Here is a 13695-nt window from a genome sequence, read left to right as displayed (position 1 = left end):
GGGTGGCAGCTGATGAGAGTTCCAGTTACTACATCACCCGGGTGCACGAACACCGAAGCTACACAGATTTCATACAGTCCGGACAGTCAGTCGTGTTGAGTTTTAACTTGTGAATACATTAAAGTGGACTGTTATGTAATGAATGTGTAAATTGAGATATGCATGTATGTTGAATTATTTACCTGAAATTGTATGTTGATGCATGAGTTAAATTACGTAAGCTTACCCTTTCGTTTTCCTTGTGTTGTCCATTGTACTTGTACGTCCGTCATGTCTTTGCAATGATCATCCGTGTGGATGTGAGCAGAGGGAGATGAGCGTTTGGAAGATGCGTTGAATGAAGAGAACCTGGTTGATGTCGAAGTGAAGATCGAGCAGTGAGACCGCTCGGCCAGTAGTGTATTTTGTTGAACTAAGTGGTCGTTCGACCATCTCTTGAATTCGTTTAAGTTTATTTCGACCGTTCGGTATTTGTCTTGTGTAAACCGTTCGGTCAGGTTTACTGTACGGTTGGTTTTAAATTGTAACTCTGATGTGTGGCGTGCACCTTTAGCACCTTCGCCGTTATGTTGGATTGGTACTCAAGGACGTTCGTCCTTGAGCGATCGTTAATTTCTCATTTCTTTAACTTTTAGTGTAAAACTGTTTGAGATTATTATTAAATGGGATTTTTCTAAATTTATAGTTATAACTGTATTTTTGGGATGTCACATTAGTGGTATCAGAGCAGTTTTGTTCTTTTAAGGACATGGTAGGTTGTGAGTACACCATGCTTGTTTTGTTGTGTGCTCAACGTTCTTTATTGAGTATTTTAGACTCCTTGAACTTAATTAATGATCGTTTTCTCTGTTTCTCAAAGAACAAATGGCACCTAGACTTTCTCCTCCTCCACCGCAGACCAATGAAAATGATGTGCCCAACAACACCAGATTGTTGGAATCAGTAATTGAAAGGTTACAAGAGCAGAACGCTGTTTTGACGCAGCAAAATGCGGCTGCCTTACAGAGTTTGGAGGCCGCTCGTGCAAATTCTGAAGTGACTCAGAGACAACTTATGGAGATTCTTGCAGCTACCAGGGGTACACCGGGAGCATCTGCTTCAAACACTACTCATCAGACCGAGTGGAGTTTGGAGAACTTTTTACAGCATCGTCCAGCGAAGTTTGATGGAAAGTGTCCTCCTGACGGGGCAGATCAGTGGCTGCAGGATATGGAGCGTCTCTACGACGTCAAGGAATGTCCGAACGATCGAAGGCTGGCATTCACTGAGTATTTGTTGACTGGAGAGGCCAGTCATTGGTGGTCGAGTGCGAAGATGTTACTGACAGACTCTCACAGCCCTATTTCCTGGGAAGTCTTCAAGGAAAAATTTTATGAAGAGTATTTCCCGGATAGTGTTCGTTTCGGCAAAGAAGTGGAATTTCTCCAGTTGGTGCAAGGTAGTATGTCTGTTTCTGAGTACGCCAACAGGTTTAAACATCTGGTTCGTTTTAATACCATGGCGACCAGTGAAGTATGGCAATGCAGGAAGTTTGAAAATGGGCTGAGAAGTGATCTGAAGGTACTGATATCCAGCCTTTGCATTAAGTCTTTTCCTGCCATGATTGAGAGAGCAAAAGTGTTAGAGAAAAATGTGGCTGAAGCAGAACGACTGAAGAAGCAGCAACAACCAACAAGAGGGCCGATCATGACCAGGCCGAATATGAATCGGAACAGGATGCCGTATGCTCGTCCAGCACAACCATCTAATTCTCAGGCTATGGTTGTTGCCGGACAGTCTGGACAGCAGGGATCAGTCAAATGTTTTAAGTGTGGAGGACCACACTACAGATCGTCGTGTCCTCTGTTGGAGGGAGTAAAATACTGCACTCGCTGTAGAAGAAACGGTCACCTGGAGCACGAGTGTAATATGGGCGGGCGAGCTGTAATGAGGCCGCCAAATGCCGGGAGGATGCAACAGGATCGGGGTGGAAGAGCACAAGCTGTTGGTCGAGTTTATGCGATAACAGGCGCCGAAGCTGCCAGTTCAGGTACGCTCATCACCAGTACATGTTTATTGTTTGGGAAGCCTTGTTGTGTGTTGTATGATTCGGGGGCGACACACTCCTTCATCTCGAAGGCGTGCGTCGAGAAATTGGGTATAACCGAACGCGAAATGCAGTTCGACTTGGTAGTATCAACCCCAGCGGCTGGTGAAGTTAGGACGACTACTGTATGTGTTAAATGTCCTATAGAGGTTGAGGAGCGTAATTATAAAGTGAATCTCATCTGTCTACCCTTAAAAGATTTAGAAGTGATTCTAGGAATGGATTGGCTGGCTGCCAACCGCATTCTCATTGACTGTGGTGCAAAGGAATTGGTGTTTCCAGACGAGTATGAAGTAGAGCTATCTGTGACGCTCGGTCAGCTAAAAGAAGACATTGTGGATGGCGCCAGTTGCTTTCTGATCATGACGCATTCGGCCGAACGGGTTCAGGGATCAAGTTATGAACAATCATCCGATAAGCTGAATGGAGGACGATCAGTCGTGGATGAATTTCCTGATGTATTTCCTGATGAAGTTCCTGGACTACCTCCACCACGCGAGGTAGAATTTACTATCGACCTAGTATCGAATGCTGGACCCATCTCTATTGCACCCTATCGGATGTCGCCAGCAGAGTTAGCTGAACTCAAGGAGCAGATTGAAGAGTTAATGGATAAGCAGTTTATCAGACCAAGCGCATCACCTTGGGGAGCGCCAGTACTCTTAGTGAAGAAGAAGGATGGCAGTTCTCGTCTCTGCATTGACTACAGGCAGTTAAACAAGCTGACTATCAAGAACAAGTATCCTTTGCCTCGGATTGACGACCTACTGGATCAATTACATGGCGCGACCGTATTTTCGAAGATTGATTTACGGTCGGGATACCATCAGATTCGGGTGAAGGAAGAAGACATCCAGAAGACAGCCTTCCGATCTCGTTATGGACACTACGAGTATGTAGTAATGCCATTCGGTGTGACAAACGCCCCAGCAATATTTATGGACTACATGAATCGTATCTTCAGACCGTATCTAGACAAGTTCGTAGTCGTCTTCATTGATGACATTCTTGTCTATTCCAAAAGCTATGAAGAGCATGAAGATCACTTGAGGATCGTTCTAGGTGTGCTAAGAGAAAAGGAGTTATATGCCAAATTCTCTAAATGTGAATTCTGGATGAAGGAAGTACCATTCTTGGGACATGTGGTTTCAGCTGAAGGAATCTCAGTGGATCCGACTAAAGTGCGAGCAGTGTTGGAATGGGAGAGTCCACGTTCGGTAACTGAAGTTCGCAGTTTTGTGGGACTCGCGGGCTACTATAGACGGTTCATTGAAGGGTTTTCCAAAATAGTAGCTCCGCTTACTCAGCTGACCAGAAAGGATCAACCGTTCGCTTGGACCGATCGGTGTGAAAGAAGTTTCCAGGAATTGAAGAATAAGTTAACGAGCGCCCCGGTATTGGTCATTCCTGACGCGGCTAAACCATTCGTGGTATATTGTGACGCGTCTCATCAGGGTTTGGGCTGTGTACTCATGCAAGAAAAGAGGGTGGTTGCGTATGCTTCTCGACAACTGAAGGTTCATGAGAAAAACTACCCAACTCATGACCTGGAATTAGCAGCAGTCGTCTTTGCCTTGAAAATCTGGAGACATTACTTGTATGGATCGACATTTCAAGTATTCAGTGATCACAAGAGTCTCAAATACCTGTTTGATCAGAAGGAGCTGAATATGAGACAGAGACGTTGGCTGGAGTTCTTGAAGGACTACGACTTTGAACTACTCTACCATCCGGGAAAAGCAAATGTGGTAGCAGATGCTTTAAGCAGAAAAGTAGTTCACGTCTCCTCCATGATGGTCCGAGAGTTGAGTTTGGTAGAAAGTTTTAGAGATCTAAGGTTACAGTTTGACTTGCAACCGAATGTTATCAAATGCTGTACTCTTAGAATCTCTAGTGACGTATTCGACCGGATCAGAGTGAAGCAGCGAGAAGATGAAGAGCTGGTGAAGATCTTAAGTGCACTCGGTACTGATCAAGCAAAACATTTTAACACTGGAACTGATGGTATGTTACGTTACATGGATAGAACGTGCATTCCGAATGATGGCGAGTTGAAAAGAATCATTCTTGAGGAAGGACATCACAGCCGTCTTAGTATACACCCTGGTATGACTAAGATGTATCAAGATCTCAGGAAGTCGTTCTGGTGGCCAGGAATGAAGAGTGATGTTGCACGTTTTGTGGCATCTTGTTTAACGTGCCAACGAGCCAAGGCTGAATATCAGAGGCCTGGCGGTCTACTTCAGCAGTTAGAGATTCCAGAATGGAAGTGGGACGGCATTGCAATGGACTTCGTGACTCACTTACCTCGTACGGTCAGGAATCATGATTCCATATGGGTAATTGTGGATCGTCTGACGAAGAGTGCTCACTTTCTAGCGGTCAACCTGAAGATGTCAATGGCGAATCTTGCTAAGCTTTACATCAAGGAAATCGTTCGTCTACATGGAGTTCCGTCTAGCATTGTTTCAGACCGAGACACAAGGTTTACCTCTCGATTTTGGCAGTCGTTACAAAGCGAGCTCGGTAGCAAACTCCATATGAGTTCGGCTTATCATCCTCAGACAGACGGTCAGTCCGAGAGAACCATCCAGACGCTTGAAGACTTACTGAGGACGTGTGTCCTGGATCATATGGGCGTCTGGGATGAAGTCTTGCCTTTAGTGGAGTTCACCTACAACAACAGTTTCCAAGCCAGCATAGGAATGGCTCCCTTTGAAGCTCTGTATGGGAGAAAGTGTCGAACGCCATTGTGTTGGTTTCAAGAAGGAGAAAGGGTCTTAACTGGACCAGAGCTCATTCAGCAGACGACTGAGAAGGTGAAATTGATCCAAGAAAGGCTGAAGGCATCTCGGAGCAGACAGAAGTCATACGCTGACAAAAGAAGAAGGCCATTGGAGTTCGATGCTGGAGATCACGTTTTCCTTAGACTGCATCCGACCACTGGAGTTGGGAGAGCCATTCGACCCAAAAAGTTGTCTCCCAAGTTCATCGGACCCTATCAGATCTTGAGGAAGATTGGACCAGTTGCATACGAGTTGTCTTTGCCGCCTCAGTTATCAAACTTGCATCCAGTCTTTCACGTTTCTCAACTCCGAAAATATGTATCCGACCCTTCACACATATTGGAGTTAGAAGATATTCGTCTTCGTCAAGACCGTACATTAGAAATGCAGCCGGTACGCATTGAAGATAGCAACACCAAGTACTACAAGAGGAAAGCAGTCAGATTGGTGAAAGTCGTCTGGGATGAGAAGACGGGCGACTCTACTTGGGAAGTGGAAGATGCTATGAAAGACTTGTATCCCCATCTGTTCGAGACTCCGTCCTAATTTTCGAGGACGAAAATTTTTGCTGTTGGGGAGAATGTAAGGACCTAGTATTTTTTTAATATAATATTATTTTAGAAGGGGTGGGGGAAAGCAATTAGGAAGTCACGGGATTTGGTTTTATTTGGAAGTGGGGAGCAAAGAACATCCGTGACTTCCCTCATGTGTTTGGCACCATGCAAGCTTGGAAGATAAAAGGAGTTGAGGGGTTCTGCACTGGGAGAGTTTTGCTGCTGCATTTTGGTGAAGAACGTGAAGTCCAAAGTTGGTGGGAGAGAAGAAGTGAAGAACTTTGGAGTTGGAAGGAGATCCAGACACTTGTATTACTAGGTTCAAGATTCACAAAGGAAGTCTTCAAGGGGTGCTAGATTTTTCGTTTTGATGAGTTAATCTTACTGTCTTTGTAGAAATCTAAAAGCTTTAAAGTTAAAAATGGAGGTTTTCTGGTTTTCTGGAAAACCTGCGATTCTGCAGAATCTGCAGAATCGCGTTCGTCCAATTTGGCTTCAAAATTGGACGTTCGTCCTAAACAAGACGAATTGAACGTTCGTCCACGTTAATTTGAACGCTCGCTTTTCTTTAGCCTGACGAGCGTTCGCTCATGCGTTCGTCCCGTAGCGTTCGTTCTAAATATTCTGAACGTTCGTCCTAACAGTATATGACCAAATATAGGTGCGTTTCTGAGCGTTCGTTCAGATAGTGGATTAACGAGCGTTGGTGATAAGGAGTTGAATAGAGAGCGTCTGTGTGCGCCTGTGAACGTTCGTTCATTTCCGGGTAAGGGAAGCTTACTTAATTTAACTGTTTTTGATGCATGCTGTGTGTGAACGTTCGTTATTTTACTGTATGGAAATAATGCATGATGGAATGAATGGTATGAACGTTCGTTATTGTGACTCTATGATGTTGCTGTGATTGATTTATGTGGACGTCCGTTATTTATTGAATGGAAATGAAACATGATTAAGCTACTTATGATGTATGAGGTATTGGATGAAATGAGATATATGAATGAGATGGTTTTGGTGTGAATGAATGAAACTATGAAAGTCTGTGATGAGAAATAAACTGGAACTGAAAAACGAACTCCCCATGAAATTGTACGTTCGTACTAAACGGTCATTGACCGTTCGGTTTTCCTTAGTGGAGGACGAGCGTCCTCACTCTAATGTGTTCTATTTGAGCGTTCGGTCAAACACTGTTGAAGCTAACATTTTTAAACTTCTATCTCTTTGTAATTGTATGTGTATATGCAACTGTCTATTTTTCCGTTCGTAAATACTCTTTAAAAGTATCTTAGTTTATTTTTTTTAAGTCCTACCAATCTGAGTTATTAAACGTTCGGTCTCATACCGTACGTTCGTTCAAATTGGTGTTCGGTCTTATACCGAACGCGCGTTCTAAATGACGTTCAGTCTTATATTGAACGCTCGTTCTGTTTGGTGTTCGTTTCAGAACGAGCGCTCGCTCAAATTGGTACTCACACTGAGCATTCGTCCAACATGGCGCTCGCTTTTGATGTGAGCGTTCGTCCAGAATTCTGCTCTGTTTTGAACTGCACGTTCGTTCTATTGGTGCTCGGCTTTTGAAATGAGCGGTCGTCCTAAATGAGGCTCGTTCTTATAACGAGCGCTCGCTCAAAGTGAGGCTCGACCTTATGTTGAGCGTTCGTCCCAAAATGGGGCTCGGCATTATTTTGAGCGCTCGTACTATTTTCCACAGCGTTCGTCCAATGAACAGTACCAGACTTGTACATTTATGAACTTAAACCGTTCGTTCTTTGATTCGAACGAGCGTCTCCTTTTGGGTCTCATTTACAGCGTTCGTCCTCGATCTCTGGGGACAGAACGTTCGGTCTTGGTGGTTTCTTATGAATGATGAAAAATGAATGATGAACAGTATATGAGATGAAATGAAAATATGAATACATGATGAAAAGTGAATATGAGATGAATGGAAAGTTATGATCTATGAAAGAGCGTTCCAAGGAGGAACGACTCAGAACTTGATTATTGAGATTTGTAAAGTATGAATGTGGTAAGCTTAGCCGGTTGATTCATCCTGATATTCCGTGAGTACTCGTCCTCACGTAGAGGCAGTACGTCATGTGTGGGAATGGCAGGAGGTCCTAGTCCTGATGATTATTTGGACAGATAGGATTAACCTCGGGTGGCAGCTGATGAGAGTTCCAGTTACTACATCACCCGGGTGCACGAACACCGAAGCTACACAGATTTCATACAGTCCGGACAGTCAGTCGTGTTGAGTTTTAACTTGTGAATACATTAAAGTGGACTGTTATGTAATGAATGTGTAAATTGAGATATGCATGTATGTTGAATTATTTACCTGAAATTGTATGTTGATGCATGAGTTAAATTACGTAAGCTTACCCTTTCGTTTTCCTTGTGTTGTCCATTGTACTTGTACGTCCGTCATGTCTTTGCAATGATCATCCGTGTGGATGTGAGCAGAGGGAGATGAGCGTTTGGAAGATGCGTTGAATGAAGAGAACCTGGTTGATGTCGAAGTGAAGATCGAGCAGTGAGACCGCTCGGCCAGTAGTGTATTTTGTTGAACTAAGTGGTCGTTCGACCATCTCTTGAATTCGTTTAAGTTTATTTCGACCGTTCGGTATTTGTCTTGTGTAAACCGTTCGGTCAGGTTTACTGTACGGTTGGTTTTAAATTGTAACTCTGATGTGTGGCGTGCACCTTTAGCACCTTCGCCGTTATGTTGGATTGGTACTCAAGGACGTTCGTCCTTGAGCGATCGTTAATTTCTCATTTCTTTAACTTTTAGTGTAAAACTGTTTGAGATTATTATTAAATGGGATTTTTCTAAATTTATAGTTATAACTGTATTTTTGGGATGTCACACTTCTGATAGAGAATCTGTGAGTGCAGCCATGGAGAAGGAAGGATTAAAGAGAGTCACAATAGGAGGCACAGAAAAAGGGGAGAAGGCGTGAAAGCTGAGATGATTTTGAATTAACATCACTATGATTTTCACATATAGTGTGTGAGGCTAAGGAAGAGCAGAATGCATTTGGTATTCAATTATTGCATGCGTTTTGTGCCCTCGCAATAATGTGACGGAGCAGGCCAGCAATGCCCTTTGCTGGCCCTCTAAGCTAAGCCAACCTTATGCTTTAATTAATTATCGTTTTCCACTTTCAGACAAAGCAAAGTACAAAACTTTTTTCTGATAAAGTATGAGAAGCCTAATAGTGTCAAGCTGAAATACCCAGCTGCATTGAATACTATGCACATATGCAGATTTTTCCCACTCTTTTGAGATGGGTGGTTATTGCTCTAATTATGCAAGGGTGACAATTAATGTTCTAATCTTCTTTCTGCTTACTCTGTATTGTATCTGTATGCATTAGAGTAAGACACTTGAGCACAATCATGAAAAAATAAGTACTCTTGTTCTTACTCGAGTATAAGGATTATTTCTCCAAGTGCCTGAGTGAGTGGACCTTTTTCTTCACTGAGGAATTCATTTCGATTACAGAACAATACATTCATGGGTGACATAATTTTCCAACAATTTTGTTTCTGAAGTTGATAATTTTCCATATGGTGTCCCTTAGTTAATACTTTTACCATCTACCCCTTCCTCTTCCAATAAAGATATCAGCATCATTATTCCTCAAGTACAAGCATAATTTTTCTTAGAGCCACCTCTAGCTAATAAATAAAGCAATAAGATGGTGTTGTTATCAGAACAACTATGACAGTAATGCCACTGCTACTTCAATCAATGCAATCTTTAAATGGGCGTCATTGTGAACCATTTATATACGTGTGTAACATATAGCCATGGGCAGTTTGGGAATAGCAAATGCTTTCAATGTTGGGGTTGGGGTCTGTTGAAAGCAAAATCCACAATTTTGTTCCCTCTCCTATAATTAGTCCAAGGAACAACCACTTCTTCAGAACCTCAACACATTTATAAAAGCCAGAGCAACCACCTACAAGTTTTTATCCAAAAGCTACTCTTTCTCTGATTTCAAGTGATCTACACAAAACAAAAGAGAAAAATGAGTTCTATTGGTTTGTCCTTCCTCTTCCTCCTTTCTCTAGCAATTTTCTCTATTGCTAGAGGGCAAGAAAGGGCCCCTCACGGGCTTGCTTATGAGAGTCCCATAGCTTTTCCACCAGCAGCATATGATTTTTTTCATCCCAATGCTCAAAAGCCTCAGACTAGAGACTCATGTGCAGCATCCAAATGTTCACCGCTGCCTCTAGCAGCTCAAGTGGATGGCACTCAAATATATCAAAACAAGGCTTCAGCATTCCAGAAAGGTGGGAAAGATATCGGAGCTGGGGGTGTAGCTGCCATTATCACTGTTTCTGCTTTTGTTGTGCTTTTAGCTATGGGAATCTACTATGTAAAGGTCACTCGCCAAGCCAACATGAATCGAGCGTGTAGTAGTGTTCAATCTCATGCTTGATGTGCTTTTGTTTAATCACTTCACAACCAAGCTTAGAACAAGGCATAAATACTCTTTCACTGCCTTAATTCCCAAAAAAAATTGTTTCCTTGACCATGTGTGTATCTCATTTTCTTATTTCTTAGCACTAGTTCCATTTCCAGTGTTCATGATTAACAATGTAACTACGACTGTCATAGTGATTAATATCAAATTTGGATGTTTTAACAGTTATTATAGTTACGTGTTTCCAACTTCCTACTAACTACTGAAAATAATAAGATAGTTTCGAGGCGAGGCAATATCAGACACAAAATAGCAGGTCTACTGCAGAACCTGGACATAATCAAACACACAGAAAGAGTGCTAAAACATACATTCTAAAACTTCCTTTGAACACATTCTAATTGGTTGAAACTCACGTGACCCCGAGAAGAGTTTGTACTGGAAAAGAGTGTTAAAAAATGTGTTCTTATCATCTCTCACATAAGTTACGAACATGAATCCTGAACTCACTGCAAGCAGACAATCGATAAACTCATTCAGAGTTTTGAGAGGCTTCTCGTCTGTGATACTAAACCGAAGATTTTATAAAAGAAACATACGATAAAATAGATCTTCATGTTTCCCTTTTAGACTTCATAAACGAAGACATTTCCATGAAATACCTGAATAAAAATTAAAATAACGTTGAAATGACTTATTAGTGGTATCTATTTGATATTCTTATCAATTTCCATTCAAATTTTACAGCAAAACGTTGCTTATCAGTGTGCAAATCATTAATTGGCAACAGGCAACTAGGGAATGCTAATTCATAGAGACAATGTGAGTAAATTCTCATATTCAGATATTAGAGTGCTGCAAGGGAGAAAAATCAGGTATCTTGATTCAAATATTAAAGCAACAGCCAAGTATTGCAGAATACATTACATTGGTGTTCAAACATCACTAGCTGTGTCCATGTGCACAACCATTTAAAAATCTAAAATGTCAAGGTAAAAATAAGGCCTTGTATGGTATGTTTTGATATCACAATTACAAGAGATAATATTAAAATAAATTTTCTCATAACATTTGTACCATCCGCGTGAGCTGAGGGACTTTATCAAAGGTCCAAATGTCCGATCCACTGTTTTGTTCCACTTATGAGCAAATTCAGAACGTGATTTTTTTCCAAATATAGGTTCTCCGACCTGGAGAGTGAAAGCTGAAAGGTTATAGTTTAAAAGTACCAAATCAAAAAACAAACTTATCTGCACCTTCTGTGTCAAAAGGGGGTATGTAGACTGGCAGAAAAATAAAATAAAGTTTTCAAAAAGCAATTTTGAGGTAAAAGTTTCCAAACACAAATCATAATGGGATCATAAATTATCAAATACTTACTGTTGTTGGTCCCAAATTGCCCAGGCTTCCTGTAGAAGTGTGAAAAAACAGAATTGAAGGTATGGTTAGGCCTCCAGATAATGACCCTTGTATGCTACTAATAACTCCTCTGCATTTTCCCTGAACTGTGATATATACTTGTCCAAAAACATCTCCTCAGACAAGCACAACACATGAATATAACTGGGGACTTTCTTGCAGAGATTTTTTGATTTCAACAGCTGGAAGACTTTATATCGAGGAAGCACGCGATCCTCCATGCTGTACATTAAAATCTGAGGCTGGTGAATAAGGACTGACTTGGGCAGCATAACTATGTGCAAGAGGAATTTCATTCCAACTTTCAACTTCATCTCTGATGTTCTGAACAAAGTCGGGGCTCTCTTGAACATTTGTAGGCCCTCATCGTTGGAAAACCCAAAACTATTAATTAGTTTCAGCTTTCTCTCAAATGTTTTATCGCTCAAACAACTTAATGTATGAATTGCATGGACAAGCATTCTTGAATTTTCACGGAAACCCAAGTCTACAGCTCGAGAAACACGGTTTTGAATAGTGGACTGCTGTGCAATGAAAAGCCTTGGGTGAAGTTTGAGTAGCAATGCAAGATGAGTCCCAAGAATGCCACACCTCTCCAAGAAGACGGCATTATCCATAAACCTTTTGTACTTTGGGAGTATCCAGCCACATCTGTGCAACACAAGAATAAAATCTTTCTGGTCGCACACAATTTTCCTAATAGCTTCAACTGAGGGGACCAATGTTTTCTTCAAGCTATGAGTCAAAATGGAGGGATTCTTTGAAATGAAGCTGCATAACTCGCGACCCTGGAATCCAGACATCTGAAAGAACTCAATTTTGGATCTTAAGATTTTGTCAACGTCTGTAAACAGTATCTGAGGTCTTTGACGAATCACAGAGAGAATCTGGCTTTGCGAAAAGCCTATTTGTTTGAAGAAAGTGAGCACTGATAATGGGTTTTGAGGGAATTTGCCCCGTGAAACACGTTTGGAGATATAAAGGGATTGGGTTTTGGAGAACTGGAAGTTGAAATTTAGGTAATCAATCATTGAAGTGGTTTCGTTGAAGTGTAGGCAACGGCATTTAGTTGAGAAAGAGAGGAAGGATGTCAGAGACTGAGAAGAGAATTGATTGAAAAGTGAAAATAAAAGAGCAGGGTGTGACTTTAGAGATTGCATTAGTTTAGTGAACGAGAATGAATGAATGTTTTATTTGGCGTCAACGAACAAACAAACTATTTCTTAGGTTGTCTATTTCGAATTTCCAGCCACCAAAACGTTGTCTGTCTCCTAAATCAGGTATCTTGATTCAAATATTAAAGCAACAGCCAAGTATTGCAGAATACATTACATTGGTGTTCAAACATCACTAGCTGTGTCCATGCGCACAACCATTTAAAAATCTAAAATGTCAAGGTAAAAATAAGGCCTTGTATGGTATGTTTTGATATCACAATTACAAGAGATGATATTAAAATAAATTTTCTCATAACATTTCTACCATCCGCGTGAGCTGAGGGACTTTATCAAAGGTCCAAATGTCTGATCCACTGTTTTGTTCCACTTATGAGCAAATTCAGAACGTGATTTTTTTCCAAATATAGGTTCTCCGACCTGGAGAGTGAAAGCAGAAAGGTTATAGTTTAAAAGTACCAAATCAAAAAACAAACTTATCTGCACCTTGTGTCTCAAAAGGGGGTCTGTAGACTTGCAGAAAAATAAAATAAAGTTTTCAAAAAGCAATTTTGAGGTAAAAGTTTCCAAACACAAATCACAAGACTTCAAAGTTCAAACCCAGTTTTAACCAAAATTAAATGTACAACCTTTCATCATACCACAGATTAAAATACAACAAACAAATAGCCCTTCCCAAACACAACAAATTGTGGATTGTCTGTTATATAAGAAAAATGACAGCCAAACTTGAAGGGTAGTTATAATTTAAAAGTAAAACTAGCGCAGGCCACACCACACCACTTATTCAATCAAGAGTCAATAACAATGTGAATTCATTTGGTGTATCTAGTATCTGTGATTCCATCTACACAATTAGATAAACTGAATTGACAGGAATAAGGTAAAGAAGGAAGGGATAAGCGAGTAGTACCTGAGATTGGTTTTGGGAAATAGAGGCGTAGATGTATCTGCGTTGCTCAAACACAACCACCCCCGTCAATACCACTCCCAGTGAAGCTCCCAGAAGCCGTTCCTATTTCAAACCCAAATCCGCCATTAAAGTCCTCACCTTTAAATTGAAAGAAAACAAAAAACCTAAACTGATAATATTCTGATAGAGGAACTCGTACCTGGGTGAGAATGCTGATCATCCTTTCCTTTTTGTTTGTTCGCTGCAACAGATTTATCGGAACAATACTTCTCCTTCAAATGCCCCTTCCCGATCTTGCTTCGGGAAAAGCCCACGCTCCTCACGACGTC

At 41.3% G+C, this 13695-nt stretch overlaps 4 protein-coding genes across 5 annotated transcripts; 2 read left to right on the top strand and 2 right to left on the bottom strand.

Moving 5' to 3' along the window:
* The first annotated feature begins 864 nt into the window (after positions 1 to 864).
* LOC148206040 (uncharacterized) lies at positions 865 to 8081 on the top strand. Its single transcript, XM_088112748.1, has 2 exons — positions 865 to 2029; positions 7890 to 8081. The coding sequence occupies exons 1-2, from the start codon at positions 865 to 867 to the stop codon at positions 7961 to 7963; spliced, it is 1239 nt and encodes a 412-aa protein (XP_087968874.1). The 3' UTR covers positions 7964 to 8081.
* Positions 8082 to 9254: 1173 nt separating this feature from the next.
* LOC148206039 (uncharacterized) lies at positions 9255 to 10092 on the top strand. Its single transcript, XM_088112744.1, has one exon. It carries the CDS (start codon positions 9461 to 9463, stop codon positions 9872 to 9874), a length of 414 nt encoding a protein of 137 aa, XP_087968870.1. The 5' UTR covers positions 9255 to 9460; the 3' UTR covers positions 9875 to 10092.
* Positions 10093 to 10719: 627 nt separating this feature from the next.
* On the bottom strand, positions 10720 to 12448 carry LOC148206038 (uncharacterized). 2 transcript variants are annotated; one of them, XR_015783423.1, is made up of 2 exons: positions 11240 to 11277; positions 10720 to 11063 (listed from the first exon to the last, which is right to left on the bottom strand). XR_015783423.1 is itself a non-coding variant. In XM_088104054.1 (2 exons), exon 1 carries the CDS (start codon positions 12436 to 12438, stop codon positions 11305 to 11307), a length of 1134 nt encoding a protein of 377 aa, XP_087960180.1. In that variant the 5' UTR covers positions 12439 to 12448; the 3' UTR covers positions 10720 to 11049; positions 11240 to 11304. The 2 variants fall into 2 exon arrangements, 1 of the variants encoding a protein (XP_087960180.1); XM_088104054.1 differs by having other exon boundaries at positions 10720 to 11049; positions 11240 to 12448.
* A 97-nt stretch (positions 12449 to 12545) lies between these two features.
* On the bottom strand, positions 12546 to 13695 carry LOC148206037 (uncharacterized). Its single transcript, XM_088104055.1, has 3 exons — positions 13566 to 13695; positions 13367 to 13468; positions 12546 to 12873 (listed from the first exon to the last, which is right to left on the bottom strand). Exons 1-3 carry the CDS (start codon positions 13584 to 13586, stop codon positions 12757 to 12759), a joined length of 240 nt encoding a protein of 79 aa, XP_087960181.1. The 5' UTR covers positions 13587 to 13695; the 3' UTR covers positions 12546 to 12756.

The sequence above is a fragment of the Vigna umbellata genome, chromosome 1, assembly GCF_029865625.1.
Source record: "Vigna umbellata cultivar VRB3 chromosome 1, Vumbellata_1.0, whole genome shotgun sequence".
Taxonomy (NCBI): Eukaryota; Viridiplantae; Streptophyta; class Magnoliopsida; order Fabales; family Fabaceae; genus Vigna; species Vigna umbellata.
This window is presented reverse-complemented; position numbering and strand designations above follow the sequence as displayed.